Source organism: Notolepis coatsorum (genome assembly GCF_963971535.1).
Source record: "Notolepis coatsorum genome assembly, chromosome: 18".
Lineage (NCBI taxonomy): Eukaryota > Metazoa > Chordata > Actinopteri > Aulopiformes > Paralepididae > Notolepis > Notolepis coatsorum.
In genome coordinates, this window is record NC_140182.1 from 47,833,871 (window position 1) to 47,853,580 (window position 19,710).

The window sequence follows — 19,710 nt, forward strand, 5'->3', positions numbered from 1 at the left end:
GATGTATGGTTGATGTTTCATTTGTCTGCCACCGTGGTCTGATGGTCGAGCATTTTGTCTTTCACACGGACGACCCGCGTTCGAATCCCACTTCTTCTAGTTTTCTTTTTGAAATGTAAATACTTCAATTTGGTGCACGTTGAGAGCTATATAAAGAATGACATCCTCAATGCATGTAGATTTATAATATTTTAACTTAAAACTAGGCTACTTTTGCGTATAATCATTAATATTATATTCCAAAAAAATCATATTGGAAACGCGGGGTCTAGAACTCGGGTCGCCGGCTTGCCAGGAGTGAACGCTGACCGTTGGACCACTGTGCCAGACGGGATATATCCATTGTGTATCCAAGACCATCAATGGACAAGAGACCCGTGTTTAGAATATTTTTCTTTTGAATGAAGTTTTATCTCTTTATTCTCAAATGCATTAATCCCAGTTACAATATCACAATAACGTGTGAGTGATGATACAATTCAACAATCCTCAGATTCCTCGTAATTCATAATCCACAAAAACCACAATCCACGCATAGACACTTCATTTTTATGCTTGAATGAAACACAATTCAGGCGCTCCCACAGCGGAGAATATGAAAGGAATCGGAGCCAAACGAGCGATAGGTTTCAATCATTAAAAATATCCCTGCAGGATTCACATTTGCAATGCTGCGCGTTGTTAAAATAACCACATAATGTGTACATCGCACCTAGCGAGCGCCACGGTATATGTTGTGAAGGGCCAGATTAAACCGAATATATATATTTATTTATATATATATATTTAATTGTATTTGTATATTCTCTAATATTCCCTGATATCCCTTGTATATTCCTTGTACAATATGCATTGAATATCCATTCTAGCCTACTGAACATCCCATAATAGTCTCCATTCTACTATTGGTCGAGACCTTGGTGCCAGGCTGCCATACCCCCCAGACCCAGTTCAAACGTACCGCTCAACATGTACGAACAAGTCCTAGTTCCGCGTAGGAATCTGGCTACCGCACCACTAATGGTACTATTTGTTCATAGTGCGTATAACTATATATACTGCGCTACTAAAGTAGGACTTCCTTTTTAGTCCAGTTTCTTACCCTCCAATAGAGTGACAGACGTAAAGCCTCCCCGCGACGCCACGTGTGGGAGTAAGGCCAAGTTCGGCCTACCATCGGTATTGAGACATCGTGTATATTAATATTTGAATAGTCATATTTGGCACTATATCGTCGAGTTGGACGTAGTCTATTAAGCTAATAATAGTCTATTCATATGTAGTGCTGCGTGCGGTGAGAATACTATCGTAGTCAGCACCCCCATCGTTTCGGGTAGAACTGGCTGCTTATCCAGGGTGGCCGACCCCATGTGAGGCTGCACCCGAGGAGCCCCAGAGCCGACGAGCGAGTGGACCTGCATACCGGATTATTCTACCGACGACAGCCCGCCTTCCCAGGCACGGATTATGCTTTGTATACAGTGATTATTCTATGGATAAAGACCAACACTGCCGTGTGTTGGAAACCCCCCCCCCGGAGAGGACGACAGGTGAGGAGACGCTCTACACGACGAGGTCGCTTCACGTCTCTCCATCGTGGACCGGAGGAAGCCGGCCCACAGAGAGTCCAACTGCTTTCATCTGTGGATCGAGGATCGCTGAGGCACCGAGCCGCACAACCGTGGGTTCTCCCAGGATACCCTCGGCCAGACGGATACAGCCAGACTCTACCCCCCCCCCCCCCTTCTCCAGTTGTCTTACAAGCGACCGGAATTCCCCCCTAGTGTATCCAGTTCTATAATCATTAAAGTATCATTGCTATTATTCCTTAAATATTCCAGGTTGTATATTTACCGCCTGCGCCACCAGAGATTGGACGTTCTCTATTGATATACCAACGAATACTCATTTGCCATAAAAGTGCATCCTATTTCAAATCATAAATGTAATTAAGTGATTGCTCTACATACCTTTTGCTATGTATTAATTATTATTAAACGCAGACTTTCGACTTGGTACATTTGTGTTGGATCGTTTCATCTACGTGGGAGTGTTTACCATAATTATTTATGCCTAGTACTGGGTGGCCAGAGTCTAAAGTACAAGAGGTAGTGGTAGTAAGTATCATATCTAACAATACAGTCAGGGAATTGTACCCCTCAGTTACAGTATATATAACGTGCATTATTTAGGACAACGTGAATTTAGTATCAGCATTTTGGGTCTATTTTACATTTCAAAAGCCCCCTCTGGAAGAATGAAGCACACAAACGTAATTCAGAATGGTATAATGCAGATCCTAGACTGTGAGAATCATTTCAGGAAGCGAGCTGTCATTTCTTTGCGGGGGCGTGGCCATGGTTCATCCAGCTAACTGAACTTAAGCCTGCTCTCGACCAGGCTCAAACTTTTTGATCTGTTGTCATGGTGATTTGGACAATCGAGAGTCGGGGAACAGAAAGGTCCGGCTTAAGTCAGGCTATACTGGAAATTATCCGGCTAACTCAGTTAGCCAGGTACGGGGAACGGGGCCCTGGCCTTTTGTATCTATAGGCTAGGATCTGTGAGTAGCATAGATACCATATAATGACACGACCACAATGTGTGTGTGTGCATGCTCCAAGGCCCCCACCAGGCAGGCGATGCAGTACTGGCTCCAGCAGCTCCAGCAGAAGCGCTGGGACTTCAGCATCACTCGAGGGTCTGGCCAGAGAGACAGCTGGAGCTCTCCCACCATGCTCTACCCTCACACCGGCCTGGTAGCCAAAGACAACGGTAGGTTAACGGGCAGGCGCACTCTCACCATACATATAATGGGCATGTTTTTCAATCTGTAATTGTTGTGTGCGTGACTGAAGGAACACACCCATGTTTGAATTAGGATCCAGGTTTACACTGTGTGGGAAATTATAAGATATTTTTTTAATTAATCTTTTGGCCAAGTTCCTGAGAGTAATCATTAATCTACAGAAATGCTTTGTTGAACTCTTATGAATGGCAAGATGCCATTTTACTATATTGGTTAGGTTGGGTTATTCCAGGCAATCATTATGACAAATATTAGATGTTACTTAACTTAAGCCCGACGGGCCCGGTACAGGGCCAGATGTGTAGCCAAGAGTAAAGACCTACCGTATCAAAACAGCAGTCAAAGTGTATATTTTCAGCACTACGTTTGTTTACCAATGATTTTAAGTGTTAATAGCGAAATATGAGTTCATAAATATCTAGGCGGAAACCGGATGAATTAGACGTGAGGAAATAGCCCGTCATGAAAGCGTTGTAGTCCTAAAACAGAGGAGACCCAGGGCTTTTAATGGACATAGACATTTCATAAAACTACACTACCCAGCTCACACCAGCCTCTGAAAGCTGCTGAAAATAATTATTATTTGCAAAAGATTCTGACTTTTTTGTTTTGTTATAGATTATAATTAGATTATATCTCACGGGCTGAACAAACCTTAACCCTTTATCTGCCAGGGATTATTCTGATCATATACCCCTATCTGCCACTGTTGAAAGTCTATGGAGAAGTTCCCCTTCTTTGCAGGGCTATAACTTTTTTTAATTGTATTGCTAAATTGACATTACTATGGCCCATTCAACGTCAAGTATCTATCGTTTAGGATGTAGCAACGTTCTACTTTTTCATTCACATATTCATACTAAAATATGGTCTAAAGTATAAATATGTTTTTATCGTTTTCTGCAGCATTCTGCAGAACGTGATTTATAGCCATAAATGCATTATATTGATGATCAAATACAGTTTGATAGCGATCGGCGCCAGATAAAAAATTTCAAATGTACGTGCTTCTAGAAGTTACTACTCATCATCTGATGTTGACCGGATGTGGGGGGGGGGGGTCGTTTATAATTCCGTGGCCAACGTTAGATGATTCATGTAGTGTGGGTGATATGATCATCAGAGCAGTTTGTATCGAACACGGTAATAATAAATGCTGAAACTTACCCCAGTCTCCTCGGGCCGTTGGGCGATCAGCTTGGAGTAGAAAGTTTCCTATTATGGGATGTTGATCTAGATGAACCATTTCCAGGTTGTATAATACTATATACGTCCAAATAACGTTGTTTATTGAGTTAGGGCGAGCGATTGATTATCCAGTGTGTCGAGATGGAGCCCCGGGAGCTATAGCGAGTGGCCGGACCGAATTTGGATGAGCACCACTTTCTGTTTGCTGTTTGGGCGATCCGCCGATCGGCCACCAGATGGCGCTCTTGAACCGTTGGAGAGTTGAGAGGAGATCAACAGGAGATCTCAAGTCTCCCCGGGTGAAATATGATTGCCATCACAGATTTTTGAAATATTGATCTCAATGACGTGTTACGGCGTCATTGGCAGATTGCGCATGGCGGAGAATGACGTGTTAACTCGTCCTTGGCGATTAAAGGGTTAATGTTATCGCCATAACATAGAACGTAGTTTTGTGTCTTTACCTTTCTGTGAACGTAAAAAAAAACGTCTCAATCTGATGAAAAATGGCGGAGCTATTTACCTGACCCTCGCCAGAGAGGCCTGTGATGCCGTGTGTGGTAGAGGGTGTTTAAAGTTTAAGACGAGTGACGTCTCCTTAATTTGAATTTCCACTGCATGTGTGGAATGTGTCTTCAACATTCATAACATGCAGCTGTTCTCATAAGGCTGATAAAAGATTAACAACAGAGCTAAGCTTTACTGCTATACACAAGGTGTTAAGAGGATCCAGTGTTAACACTATGATCGCCGTGGACGAGTTAAGACGTCATTCCTAGCCATGCTCATTCTGCCGAAGACGCCGTAACTCGTCTTTGATGTCAATATTTCAAAAATCTGTCATCGAAATCATATTTCCTTTCCGGAGCCCTGAGACGCACTGCAAAGCTCCACTCAACTCTCTAGCGGTTCAAGAGCGCCATCTGGTGGCCGATCGGCAGATCACCAACCGGAAATAACCCTTTGAACCGGTAGTGCTCATCCATATGTGGTCCGGGCACTCGCTATCGTTAGAGAGACTCCGTCTTGACACAGTGGACATCGATCGGTGCAAATAACTCGAAAAAACAACATGATTTGGACGTATATACTATTATACAACCTGGAAATGGATCGGGCATTTCTCCATCCCATAATAGAAAAAATTCTGTTCCACGCTCATCTGCCAGCGGCGTGAGGAAGCCACGGTAAGATTCAGCGTTATATATTCTAACGTGTTCCATATAAACTGCTATGATGAACATATGACCCACTCTGGATGAATCATCTAACGCTGCCCACGTAATTATAAACGATCCCCCGCCCATCCGGTCATCATCAGATGATATGTAGTAACTCCTAGAAGCACATCCAGTTGAAATTTTTTATCTCGCACAGATTCCTACCAAACTGTATTTGATCATCAATATAATGCATTTAGGGCTATAAATCAAGTTCTGAAGAAAGCTGCAGAAAATGATAAAAACATACTTATACTTTAGACCATATTTTAGTATGAATATGTGAATGAAAAAGTTTAACGTTGCTACACCCTGAACAATACATATAGGACATTGAATGGGCCATAATAATGGCAATTTAGCAATAGAATTAAAAAAGTTATAGCCCTGCAAAGAAGGGGAACTTCTCCATAGACAAATAGAGATGGCGAGGGATGGTAAATTATGAATTTAACCCATGGCTATCAAAGTGTTAACCTATTACTGGATGAGTTTATGATACTGTTAGACCAACACCTAGGGTTACTTGATTATGGCATTAATCATGATTATTTTTGATCGATCTTGAAATCACGATTATTAAACGCGATTACTCGTTGATTTGAGAACATCATATAATGATGGCTGTATTGGCTGTATTAGTTTTACCTTTCTTCTTGACCAAAGGCTACCTTTCTGTCGTCTTCTACAAGTTAGTAAGGACATTTCATAATAACTGGAGAAAAGCGCAGTGGTTCCCTCCTCCCTCTCAACACGAGCAGAAACTACGGTTTGTGCTTGGAGGGGAGGGGCGGAACACACCGCTGTGAAGGAAGGGTGCTCTGCATTTACAACACAAGACAAAATTAGAGCAACATGGCATGCGGCACAATAATTTTTTTATTTCGATTATCTTGTTTTCATGATTGTGGGAAGCAAAAATTGTAATAAAAAATTACATGACTTGGCCTGATGCTCGTCTTCTCTGAAGCTGAAACACTGTACACTCAGTCAGGACCACATTTGTTTTCAATGTAATCCACTGCCATGTTTAACAGAGACCAGACGGGCGTCTGGTGCTTTTCTTTCCATTGTGTGACATGGCAACCTGCCAGTATTATATGATCGAGTCCTGAAGGAACTTTTGCTGTGAACGAGAAATCTGACTGTCGACTGACACGTTTTTATTTGGGGGGGATATTTGTAGGATTCAACAATCCGGACATCCTCGTTGTGAATTACACTGGCTTGATGATTGGAGTTGTGTCTGAAGTCTATTATCATATCCTTAGTCTTGGAGACATTGAGGTCCAAGTAATTCTCATCGCACCATTTCACAAAGTCATGAAGTACAGGTCCATGATCAGCCTCGGAGCGCTGCAGTAGGGATACAAGGACAGTGTCACCTGAAAACATAACCAGATGCCTGTGGTCGTGAAGCGATCTGCAGCTGTCCGTATACATAATAAATAAGAGGGGAGACAACACGCAACCTTGGGGGGAGCAGTGTTAGAAATGGACATAGTGTACATTGACAAAGACCTGCTGGAATTTAGAATCAGCAGGAGAAGCTGGTGTGGGAGATTGAAATAAGAGTCAAGCCTCTCAATTAAAATGTGGGGCTGCATTTTGTTAAAAGCAAAAGAGAAATCTGCAAATAAAAGTATTGCATGATGAGCTCCAGGTGTGAATGTGGTAAGAACAACTTGGCCCCCTGCCAAGGATGTTTCCACATTTTTCTTGCTCTCTTTATTCCATTCAGAAGAGTTATATTTAGTATGCTGACCTCAGATGGTGAGACTCCAGATGCTGCTCAGGGCAACGCAGACGAGACACATACCCATTGTAGAGGAAAAACACTAGATATCACTCCTCTCGTCCCATTACCCTCCACATTTTGTCTCTCACCTTCAACCCCACCAAACCATGCCCCCCTCCCAGCTCCTAACCCCCCCCCCCCCCCCCCACCACCATCTAACCTCGTCCCTCTCACCTGATACCACCCCCCTCCTCCTAACTCACCCCCCCCCTATCCAATGCAATTGTCTCCCTCACCTGGACACACCCATCTCTATGACCTATAAAGACCATCGTTTTCCCCTGTCTCAAGGAGCCCGTACGAGACCCCCCTCCCGGTCAGGGGATCGTTACCACTGGAGTTACGTTTCTCAGTTGGGGCTCCATCCGTAGTGTAGGCTTGAGAGTTGACACCAACGATGCCCTTTCTCTCCCTTCTCCTCTTTGTCCTAACCTTTAACATTCCCTCTTTGTCCTAACCTTTAACATCCCATCTTTGTCCTAACCTTTAACATTCCCTCTTTGTCGTTGGATGTCAGACGCCTTCCTGTTTGAGAAGCCGAACGAGAACATGGAGAAGGTCCGCAGCGACTTTGCCATGGAAACGGACACGGACGCTGGGGACACGGTGGGCATGCAGTCTGCCAGAGGGCCCCCTGGCCTCTCCACCAACCCTCTCAACTTCTCCCTCAAGAACTGGGGCACAGAACTCAGGTAAGCCCAAAGGGCCGGGCTGCAATGCCGCTTCAGCCTGAGAGCCATAACCCAAGAGGAGGAGAGATTGGAACCCAACTCTTTTAAAGGGGAAGCTTTCAGGCCATTGTTTCCAGTGCCTGCTAAACTGGCTTGACTGGTGTCTCAACTATGAACCCGAATGCACTCATGTCGAGGGAACACATTTTCAATCCCTTCTTAATTTGCACAAAAATTATGTGTTGCATCATTTCACGTGTTGTTTAACCGAATGGCTGCTCTGCTCTGCAGTTTCAGCCGTGTAGACAGTTCATCCTTCTCTACAGGACTTTGAAACACATCTGCTCAGATGATGTAAGACTCTGAAATGCCAGAAATGTAAAATTGGACTTAGAGCTTTGTATACAGTAGGCTTAGAAATGGAATGGAAGGTTCCATGTAAAGCAGATATTTCACAGGTACTGTACTGTATGCTACTGTACTGTATGCACCACGCCTGTGGAACAGCCTCCCCATCCAGCTGATGGCACCACAGAGCCTGGACTATTTTAAAGCAAGCCACTGTTTAAAAAGGCCTTTGATTGCTAGCTTTTAATTTTTTCTTGTGATTTATTTTTTCTTGTGCTGTTGCCTTTAATTTTCTGTTTATACTAATGTTTCTAACTATGTTCTATTTTTATTTTTACTCTGTATTTTTTTTTTTAACTATGAACGAAAAGTGCAATACAAATTACATTATTAAATTACTGAAAACAAGGTACGATATTCTGACACAACCTGTAGCTAGCTAAATCTCTGAACCAATTTTGAGTCCTTGTTACTGTGACTTGTGTTATTTCACATCATTAAATGTAAGGGATAGTTCTAGGAGTAGGGATGGGAATTGATAGGATTTTAACGATACGATGCCATTATCGATTCTGCTTATCGATTCGATTCTTTATCGATTCCCTTATCGATACCTGATCAATTTATAATTTAAATTGGAAATGCAACAGAACTACATTTACATTTAGTCATTTAGCTGACGCTTTTATCCAAAGCGACTTACAAGTTCTGTACGACAAGCCATCAGGAAGGGCACAACTCTATCAGCTGAGCAACTATGTTCATCAAAGTGTTGAGTGCTACAGTGTAGGTTAGTTTATTAGGACAAGTGCATGACAGTACGGTTAGTTAGGGTTAGATTAGGCCTGCCACGATAACACATTTTGCTGGGCGATTAATTGCCACCGAAAATATCGCGATAAGCGATATTATTGCGACCGGTTAGAGAATTCTTTTGAGAAATTTATTTCCCAAAACTTTTATTTTGAAGCCCACCGCTCCGTCTTTTCCGGTTTAAGACTTTTATTTTGAAGGCCACCGACCGGACCGGAAGTATTGTTGTGATTATCCTAGCCGACAACTTGTCTCGTCCGGTTCTGTGTTTTTTTAGTTTTAACGTTAGCTACTAACGTTAGATGCAGCTACTACAGGCAATCAACGATGCGGAGGAAGCGTCAAAGCAGTATATAATAGAATAGCTGTGGTGCGTAGGCACTGCAGCACGACTCGAAAACGACCGGTTATAATAAATTAATTCATGTTTAACTTGTCCCCGTCTCCAGTCCTTTGACTAGCCCCACCCGTTCATTGTAAACAATGATGCATGTAATTGTATTAACGTTATTCTGTGTTATTCTAACGTTACACTACAAATAACGCTACTTGGTTAAAAGGAGCAACACTATTGAGAAATGTAGTTAAGCTATGTGGCGTTGCCCCACGGAGCTCCTGTGCTGTGCTCTGTAGTAAAGCCAGCGGCCCGCCTCCCAACACGGACAGTGACTGACAAGGGGCACTGGTTCCGCCTCATTAAAACAAACGCGCAAATAGCAATTAATCGCGCCCGTCAAAATCATTGCATTCATTTTAATTATCGCTGCAATTAATCGATTTATTGCTTATCGCGGCAGGCCTAGTTAGATATATATTTTTTTATTCATATAATGGTTGAAGAAGTGCGTCTTTAGTCGACGGCGAAAGATTGGACGTGATTCGGCTGTCCTAACTGGGGTGGGTAGTTCATTCCACCATTGTGGGGCAAGGATTGAGAATAGGCGACTTCTCTTTGATGACCCTCTCGGAGCTTGGATAGGAGTAGGTCTGAGGCGGCCAGAAGATGCAGAGCGTAGGGGTCTAAGCTGGTTAGAATAACAACATGCAACTTGACATTTTTGATTGTCATTTATTGTTGAGCCCCCATGTCAGAAAAATACAAAAACTGTAAAAAATAAAACATTAACTATAGCCTACACTTAAATAAAATAATGTATTTGAGATTCTCTTAAAATGTATTTATTTTTTTATTCTTAAACTAATTTAATCTATTGAATAACGGGTCGTTATTCCTCTGACTTCTGTCTCTCACACACACACACACACACACAGAGCTCCCTCCCCGGGCCCCTGTCCTATAAGGTATTGGCTTGTGTTGCTACACGGACACATTTGTATGTTGCACCATGGTACTTCCTGGCTTACATAGACTAGTAAACAAACACTCCGTCTCTTATTATATGTGAACTAAAGAGTACACGGTTTACACAACAGCCCCCACCTGCTGTTTTATTGTATTTGTACTAGGGCTGGGCGATATGACGATATTATATAAATATCGGGTACAGTTCATTAACGATACACTTTTTTAACGTATCGTGGATATCGTGATGTTTTGCCCAAGAGGATTGTGTCGCGTCAATCTGGTCCACCCCGTTCAAACTTTTGAACAACGCCGCTCCCACACACACACTACTGCATCAAAGTTAGTTAGTACTTATGATTAACAAAGGCATTCGTTTTGTGGCATCAACATTATATAGTTACACGTTATATAGTTACACATCAGCGTATTTACCCAAACATAGCAACGTCGACATAGCAAGCGTTACTGTTCATATCTCAGTCCGTGCCGAGTTGTGCGTGCCCATTCTGCGGTCTGTTAATAAAGTTTTCAATCAGACAGATGTATGGAAAGGCTTTTATTATAACATTTGTTGCAGTAAAATCATTATGCCTCGTTGTCATGCTGCGGTGCGCTAGTAATCACTCGTCGGCTGCGGTGAGCTGTTGTTGTTGTCGTTGAGCTGAGCTCTCGTTAAAATCAAGGAGGGCATTCAGGAAGTAAAAAAAGAATAGCGCTGCTTGCCGATTGGTGCTAAGAACAGCAGGGCGGGTACAAGCGGTGTGACGTAATTGGCAGACTCGACTGTCAATCAAAATTATTCTGTTGCCGGCTGAATGATTGAATGAATAAACGTTATTAACGATTGCAGAATGGGTACAATACAGTACAGCTCAATACAACAACAGTGGACTGACTGGAGGATGAAGACCAGAAAAAGACTTTCGGCTTTTTTACATAAGGGTCCTCCATTTTCAATTCATCAAAACATTTAGAGACATACAAATATACAGTAGTTTCATAAAAATGCTAAAATCCTATTGATTGATTTAAAACTTTATTAACATATTGCAGAATGGGTACAGTACAGCTCAATACATACAATTGTTAAGGGGATGCAGACCAGCGAAAGACTTTCGTCTTGTTTACATCAGGGTCCCCCATTTTCAATTCATCATATTTCATATCTAAATCATATAATATCTCATTGCTAAATATATGCAATATATAATCTAATAATCCAATAATCTAAATCTAATATATAATAGAAAAAATGCTAAATGCATGGGTATTTTATTTTGTCTTTAATGTTAGCTTGCAAACTCAAATACTGTCTTGGTAAGCCTCATAATGAATTGTTTGGGGAAAAAAAGAAAAACATCGTGATGCGTATCGTGTATCGCCGAAAGGTCAGAAAATATTGTGATATCATATTTAGGCCATATCGCCCAGCCCTAATTTGTACCTGTACTATCCGCTGTCAGCTGTTTATCTCTCTTTGTGAGCTTGATTAAATAGCGTTAGCTCACGTTAGCTAGCGTTAGCTCCGCGGCTAATTTTAGCTCACCCTGAACTAAATCAATGACTAGGTTCTAAAGCATTCAAGTAGTTTTCACTGCACATAGAAGTAGCCAAACAGCGGGAGCATTTCGGGAGCATATTACCAAAACCCAGGCAATTTCGAGCCCTTAAGGAATGAAATAGAGTCTGCCATGGCTACATGCTAACGCTAACTTTATTGCGCAACTGTAGGAAAAACCTGGCAGCGATAAGGGAATCGAAAGTCACGGGAGCCACACGGTTCCAGGCATCGGCCAATTAGGAACCGGTTCCCATCCCTATCTAGGAGTAGACATGTTTCTAGTTGTGTGGGCAAGTTAATGTTTCCGCACCAGCCCAAATAGTGACTAACATGAAGGCAGCAGTCAACTGTCCACTAGGCAAGTGACTAACATGAAGGCAGTAGTCAACTGTCCACTAGGCAAGTGACTAACATGAAGGCATTAGTCAACTGTCCACTAGGCAAGTGACTAACATGAAGGCAGCGGTCAACTGTCCACTAGGCAAGTGACTAACATGAAGGCAGTAGTCAACTGTCCACTAGGCAAGTGACTAACATGAAGGCAGTAGTCAACTGTCCACTGGGCAAGTGACTAACATGAAGGCAGTAGTCAACTGTCCACTAGGCAAGTGACTAACATGAAGGCAGCAGTCAACTGTCCACTAGGCAAGTGACTAACATGAAGGCAGCAGTCAACTGTCCACTAGGCAAGTGACTAACATGAAGGCATTAGTCAACTGTCCACTGGGCAAGTGACTAACATGAAGGCAGCAGTCAACTGTCCACTAGGCAAGTGATTAACATGAAGGCAGTAGTCAACTGTCCACTGGGCAAGTGACTAACATGAAGGCAGTAGTCAACTGTCCACTAGGCAAGTGACTAACATGAAGGCAGTAGTCAACTGTCCACTAGGCAAGTGACTAATATGAAGGCAGCAGTCAACTGTCCACAAGGCAAGTGACTAACATGAAGGCATTAGTCAACTGTCCACTAGGCAAGTGACTAACATGAAGGCATTAGTCAACTGTCCACTAGGCAAGTGACTAACATGAAGGCAGTAGTCAACTGTCCACTAGGCAAGTGATTAACATGAAGGCATTAGTCAACTGTCCACAAGGCAAGTGACTAACATGAAGGCAGTAGTCAACTGTCCACTAGGCAAGTGACTAACATGAAGGCATTAGTCAACTGTCCACTAGGCAAGTGACTAACATGAAGTCAGTAGTCAACTGTCCACTAGGCAAGTGATTAACATGAAGGCATTAGTCAACTGTCCACTAGGCAAGTGATTAACATGAAGGCATTAGTCAACTGTCCACTAGGCAAGTGACTAACATGAAGGCAGCAGTCAACTGTCCACAAGGCAAGTGACTAACATGAAGGCAGTAGTCAACTGTCCACTAGTCAAGTGACTAACATGAAGGCAGTGGTCAACTGTCCACAAGGCAAGTGACTTAACATGAAGGCAGCAGTCAACTGTCCACAAGGCAAGTGACTAACATGAAGGCAGTAGTCAACTGTCCACTGGGCAAGTGACTAACATGAAGGCAGCAGTCAACTGTCCACTAGGCAAGTGATTAACATGAAGGCAGTAGTCAACTGTCCACTAGGCAAGTGACTAATATGAAGGCAGTAGTCAACTGTCCACTAGTCAAGTGACTAACATGAAGGCAGTAGTCAACTGTCCACTGGGCAAGTGACTAACATGAAGGCAGCGGTCAACTGTCCACAAGGCAAGTAACATGAAGGCAGCGGTCAACTGTCCACTAGGCAAGTGACTAACATGAAGGCATTAGTCAACTGTCCACAAGGCAAGTGACTAACATGAAGGCAGTAGTCAACTGTCCACTAGGCAAGTGACTAACATGAAGGCATTAGTCAACTGTCCACTAGGCAAGTGACTAACATGAAGGCAGCGGTCAACTGTCCACTAGTCAAGTGACTAACATGAAGGCAGTAGTCAACTGTCCACTGGGCAAGTGACTAACATGAAGGCATTAGTCAACTGTCCACTGGGCAAGTGACTAACATGAAGGCAGCGGTCAACTGTCCACAAGGCAAGTGACTAACATGAAGGCATTAGTCAACTGTCCACTGGGCAAGTGACTAACATGAAGGCATTAGTCAACTGTCCACTGGGCAAGTGACTAACATGAAGGCAGTAGTCAACTGTCCACTGGGCAAGTGACTAACATGAAGGCAGCGGTCAACTGTCCACAAGGCAAGTGACTAACATGAAGGCATTAGTCAACTGTCCACTAGGCAAGTGATTAACATGAAGGCAGTAGTCAACTGTCCACTGGGCAAGTGATGAACATGAAGGCAGTAGTCAACTGTCCACTAGGCAAGTGACTAACATGAAGGCAGTAGTCAACTGTCCACAAGGCAAGTGACTAACATGAAGGCATTAGTCAACTGTCCACTAGGCAAGTGATTAACATGAAGGCATTAGTCAACTGTCCACTGGGCAAGTGATGAACATGAAGGCAGTAGTCAACTGTCCACTAGTCAAGTGACGAACATGAAGGCAGCAGTCAACTGTCCACTAGTCAAGTGACTAACATGAAGGCAGCGGTCAACTGTCCACTAGGCAAGTGACTAACATGAAGGCAGTGGTCAACTGTCCACTGGGCAAGTGACTAACATGAAGGCAGCAGTCAACTGTCCACTAGGCAAGTGACTAACATGAAGGCAGCAGTCAACTGTCCACTGGGCAAGTGACTAACATGAAGGCAGCAGTCAACTGTCCACTAGGCAAGTGACTAACATGAAGGCATTAGTCAACTGTCCACAAGGCAAGTGACTAACATGAAGGCATTAGTCAACTGTCCACTGGGCAAGTGACTAACATGAAGGCAGCGGTCAACTGTCCACAAGGCAAGTGACTAACATGAAGGCAGTAGTCAACTGTCCACAAGGCAAGTGACTAACATGAAGGCATTAGTCAACTGTCCACAAGGCAAGTGACTAACATGAAGGCAGTAGTCAACTGTCCACTAGGCAAGTGACTAACATGAAGGCAGTGGTCAACTGTCCACTGGGCAAGTGACTAACATGAAGGCATTAGTCAACTGTCCACTAGGCAAGTGACTAATATGAAGGCAGTGGTCAACTGTCCACTGGGCAAGTGACTAACATGAAGGCAGTAGTCAACTGTCCACAAGGCAAGTGACTAACATGAAGGCAGTGGTCAACTGTCCACTAGGCAAGTGACTAACATGAAGGCAGTAGTCAACTGTCCACTAGGCAAGTGACTAACATGAAGGCATTAGTCAACTGTCCACAAGGCAAGTGACTAACATGAAGGCAGTAGTCAACTGTCCACAAGGCAAGTGACTAACATGAAGGCAGTAGTCAACTGTCCACTAGGCAAGTGACTAACATGAAGGCATTAGTCAACTGTCCACAAGGCAAGTGACTAACATGAAGGCAGTGGTCAACTGTCCACTAGGCAAGTGACTAACATGAAGGCAGTAGTCAACTGTCCACTAGGCAAGTGATTAACATGAAGGCAGCGGTCAACTGTCCACTAGGCAAGGGCTCAAAATCCTTTAATTTCCATAACTGGCTATAGATCGCAGCAGTGATGTAACACGTTGACCTCACTCAAACACCCTACCCTGCTGATTTAGCTACGGCTCTGAGCTATAAAAACAAACACCCTACCCTGCTGATTTAGCTACGGCTCTGGGCTATAAAAACACCCTACCCTGCTGATTTAGCTACGGCTCTGGGCTATAAAACACCCTACCCTGCTGATTTAGCTACGGCTCTGGGCTATAAAACACCCTACCCTGCTGATTTAGCTACGGCTCTGGGTACAAAACACCCTACCCCTGCGGATTTAGCACAAACTGTTTTTAATGTGTGTGTACTAGTGTAGTCAAAAATATCGATACATATCGATACTGAATATTTAAAATGGTTTCGATACTCATTTCCCGAAGTATCGAAACTTTCTGCAGTACCGATACCAGCTGGCTTGCTCCCGCAATTTGTTGACAGACAGACGCGCTGCCAGAGCACGCTTGCCCTTCCGCCTCCTCCTCCTCCTCAGAGACCGGCAACAGACACAAGCTGCTGCAGCCTCCTCCCCCTCACAGCCGGGAGCCCTGTCTTCAGTTTGTAAACAAAGCTATTATTAGCTAACGTTAGCTGTCGTTCCTCCGTTAGCTTATGCTAGCTAGCTGGCCACATTTATAATTACTTCATGGAAACGGAGTAACGTCAAGCCGAGCCCACCCACACTACACCAGTACACGCATGAACTCGACACAACTACCCCGTTTCCAACGTTAGGTCGAGCGGAGCCCATCCTACACTAGTACACGCATGAACTCGACACAACGCTACCCCGCCTCCATGAAGTGTCCAATTAGCAGCAATGTTGTTGAAAATGTAACGTTAATAAATGCTCCGAGCATAGCTCCGGAGAAATCTCTCTCTCTCAAGTACCCTTGTTTTCGGGTCATAACTAGAAAGGTGCGCTCAGTAGACCTCAAATCTCCAGCAGCCACTCTCTCTGTCTCTCTCTCTCTCTCTCTGATCTAAAGATAAACAAAGGGTTTTAAAAGTGTTATATTTATCTTCTCTTATAGTACCAGAGAGAAGCTGAGGAGAATCAACCAGCAACAAAAGCTAAATTTGTTTAAAAAAAAAAAAAAAAAAAAATTGGTATCGATACTTTCAAGGTATCGTGTCGAAATTCCAGTATCGTGACAACACTAGTGTGTACATTTACATTTAGTCATTTAGCTGACGCTTTTATCCAAAGCGACTTACAAGTTCTGTACGACAAGACAGCAAGAAGGGTACAACTCTATCAGCTGAGTAACAATGTTCATCAAGTGTTGCGTGTTACAGTGTAGGTTAGTTTATTAGGACAAGTGCATGACAGTAAGGTTAGTCGGGGTTAGATTTTCTTTTCTTTTCTTTTTTCTTTTTTTTTTCTTTTTAATCATTTCAGATAGTGGTTGAAGAAGTGAGTCTTTAGTCGACGGCGAAAGATTGGACGGGATTTGGCTGTCCTAACTGGGATGGGTAGTTCATTCCACCATTGTGGGGCAAGGACTGAGAATAGGCGGCTTCTCTTTGATGACCCTCCGGGAGCTTGGATAGGAGTAGGTCTGAGGCGGCCAGAAGATGCAGAGCGTAGGGGTCTTGAGGGTGTGTAGTTAGAGACCATTGACCGGAGGTAGGCGGGAGCGGTTCCCTTTGCTGCACGGTATGCTAGGTCGAGGGCCTTGAAGCGGATACGTGCAGCAATGGGGAGCCAGTGCAGGTCCCTAAGAAGTGGGGTGACATGGGCCGACTTCGGTAGGTTTGATATCAGGCGGGCCGCTGCGTTTTTAATGAGTTGAAGAGGCTTGGTGGCAGTGGCCGGGAGGCCAGCTAGCAGTGCGTTGCAGTAGTCGAGGCGGGAGATGACTGTTGATTGGACGAGGAGTTGAGTGGCTTCTTTTGTCAGGAAGGGGCGTATCCTTCTGACATTGCTCAGGAGGAATCTGCAGGTTCTGGTTGTCGCTGCGATGTGAGCAGAGAAGTTCAACTGGTCGTCAAGGACAACACCAAGGTTCTTGGCGGTCGGGGACGCGGTCACAGCTGCATTCTCGACTGTGATGGAGAGGTCGGTCAGGGGGGAGGATTTGGCCGGCAGGTGGAGCAATTCTGTTTTGCTTAGGTTCAGTTTGAGGTGGTTGGTCGTCATCCAGGCGGAGATGTCGGACAGACAGGCCGAGATCCGCTCAGAGACGTGGATATCTGAGGGAGGGAAGGAGAGGAAGAGTTGAGTATCATCGGCATAACAATGATATGAGAAGCCATGAGACGTGATAATGTTACCCAGTGATTTAGTGTAGAGGGAGAAGAGAAGGGGTCCTAGGACCGAGCCCTGGGGGACACCCGTCCGGAGGGGGCGGGTGGCCGACAGAGTCCCTCTCCATGACACTTGGTAGGAGCGGTCGTTGAGGTATGATGTCAGCCATGTCAGCGCAGATCCAGCCACTCCCATTCCTGCGAGGGCCGTGAGGAGGATCTGATGGTTGACTGTGTCGAAGGCTGCAGATAGATCTAGGAGAATCAGGACAGAGGAGAGGCCTTTCGCTTTTGCTAAGTGAAGTGCCTCTGTGACCGCAATGAGGGCCGTTTCTGTGGAGTGGCCAGTCCGGAAGCCAGACTGATTGGGGTCTAGGAGGTCATTCTGTAAGAGATAAGCAGTAAGTTGGTTGGATACAGCACGTTCAAGTGTTTTAGAAAGAAAGGAGAGAAGAGAGACAGGACGATAGTTGGCTATGACGGTGGGGTTCAGGGTTTTTTTTTTATGAGGGGCGTGACTCTGGCTTGTTTTAGGGAGGTGGGGACCACCCCCGAGTTGAGTGAGGAGTTGATGGTTGCAGTTAGGAATGGGAGGATGTCCGGTGCTATGGTCTGGAGGAGTGGGGAGCGTAGCTGGTCCAGCTGGCATGTAGTCGGACGGTTCGACGTTACCAGTGTCAGGGTCTCGGCTTCTGTAATGGGAGAGAAAGATGACAGAGTGAAGGATGAGGTTCTCGATTCAGCGTTTGGAATGGGTGGGGGTTGGGAGAAGGAGCTGCGGATGTTCTCCACTTTTTCCTCAAAGAAGATCGCAAAGTCTTCGGCAGAAAAAGATGAGGGAGGAGGGGGTGGGGGGGGGGGAGTGAGGAGGGAGGACATGGTAGCATGCAGTTTGCGAAGATTCTTGGCAGAGGCCTCGATCCTATGGTGAAAGAAAGAAGCTTTGGCATTAGTAATGGTTTTGGAGAATGTTAACAGGATACAACCAGATAAGTTATGTCCGAAGGTATGGATTCTCACCTATCTTGATGTGTTATATCTGGAGATATATCCACTGCACGAGTTTTAGGGGTTAACGAAGCCAATATTGCTATCTGGTTGGCAGCGGTTACAAAGCTTAAAGAGCGCATATAACGTTCATTTGCTAGATAATCTATTGTATATAATGTATTTAACCCACGTTGAGGTCCGGGGGGGGGGGGGGGGGGGTTGGGAGCAGGGCGAGCGAGTGCCATTGTCCACTTGTGTTTTTTACTTTTTATTTATTTTTTGTTATTATTATTGTTATTATTATTTTTTCTCTTCTCTTGTAATTTTAATCATGTATATTTTCGGGACCCCCTTTGGCTGTGGGTCTGGTGGCCGTGGGCTCTGACTGGGGGGGGCCGTGGTTGGGGGGTCTCTGCGGGTTGAAGCATTAAAGTGGCGTGGTGCTTTGGCCCGTGGGGGCGCCGGACTCCGGGTCCTTCGGGGTTGGGGTTCGCAGCTGCCGGGCCTGGGGATGGAGGGGGCTCAGGAAGCCTTATACTTTGTGACAGCTTATTTGAACTAGATATGTAGGCAAATGTATATTCTGTCTAATTTATTGTCTGATCATTTTGGTTGGTTTATGTTTTGGATGTCTTTTACGTATTATTGTTATTATTGTGTTGTGAGTTGTGATGTTTCATGTTTGAAAAATGGAAAAAAAAATAAAAATTTGATCACAAAAAGAGAATGTTAACAAGAGGTTGTGATATGTGTCGATGTCAGCAGTGAGGCGTGATTTTCTATACTTCCTCTCAGGACCTGTCGTACCTGTGTACTGTATGGAACTGCTGTACTGCTGCCATTCTTGGCCAGGTCGCTCTTGGAAAAGAGATTTTAATTTCTGTGGGTCTTACCTAGTCAAATTAATTGAATGAAAATGACTGCCAAAATGGAGCATACATGGCTGCCAAAACACTGAAGCTGAGAGACGGAACACATCCAATGAGCGACGAGAATGATGCCTTACTTCTTTTGACCTGAATAACTGATAATATTTTTTTTCTTCCCATTTCAAGCCTAAATTAATAGAAAAGTATCTTTATTGGCAGAATATTTAGTTACATTATGAATAATTTTGAACCAAGGGACATAACCCTGTCTTGGGTCCATTTCTACTGCTAGAAGCCCATGAGTAGAATCAGAATCTGCGAGCGCTAACATCAGTAGCATTTTT

At 44.2% G+C, this 19,710-nt stretch overlaps 1 protein-coding gene across 1 annotated transcript in view; it reads left to right on the plus strand.

The window, feature by feature from the left end:
• Positions 1-19,710, plus strand: part of tbc1d2b (TBC1 domain family, member 2B) — a 50,290-nt gene that overhangs the window by 2,718 nt on the left and 27,862 nt on the right. The window contains exons 2-3 of the mRNA XM_084335448.1: positions 2,625-2,775; positions 7,533-7,707. Coding sequence (XP_084191574.1) covers positions 2,625-2,775; positions 7,533-7,707 — 326 coding nt within the window. The remainder of the gene's footprint in view (positions 1-2,624; positions 2,776-7,532; positions 7,708-19,710) is intronic.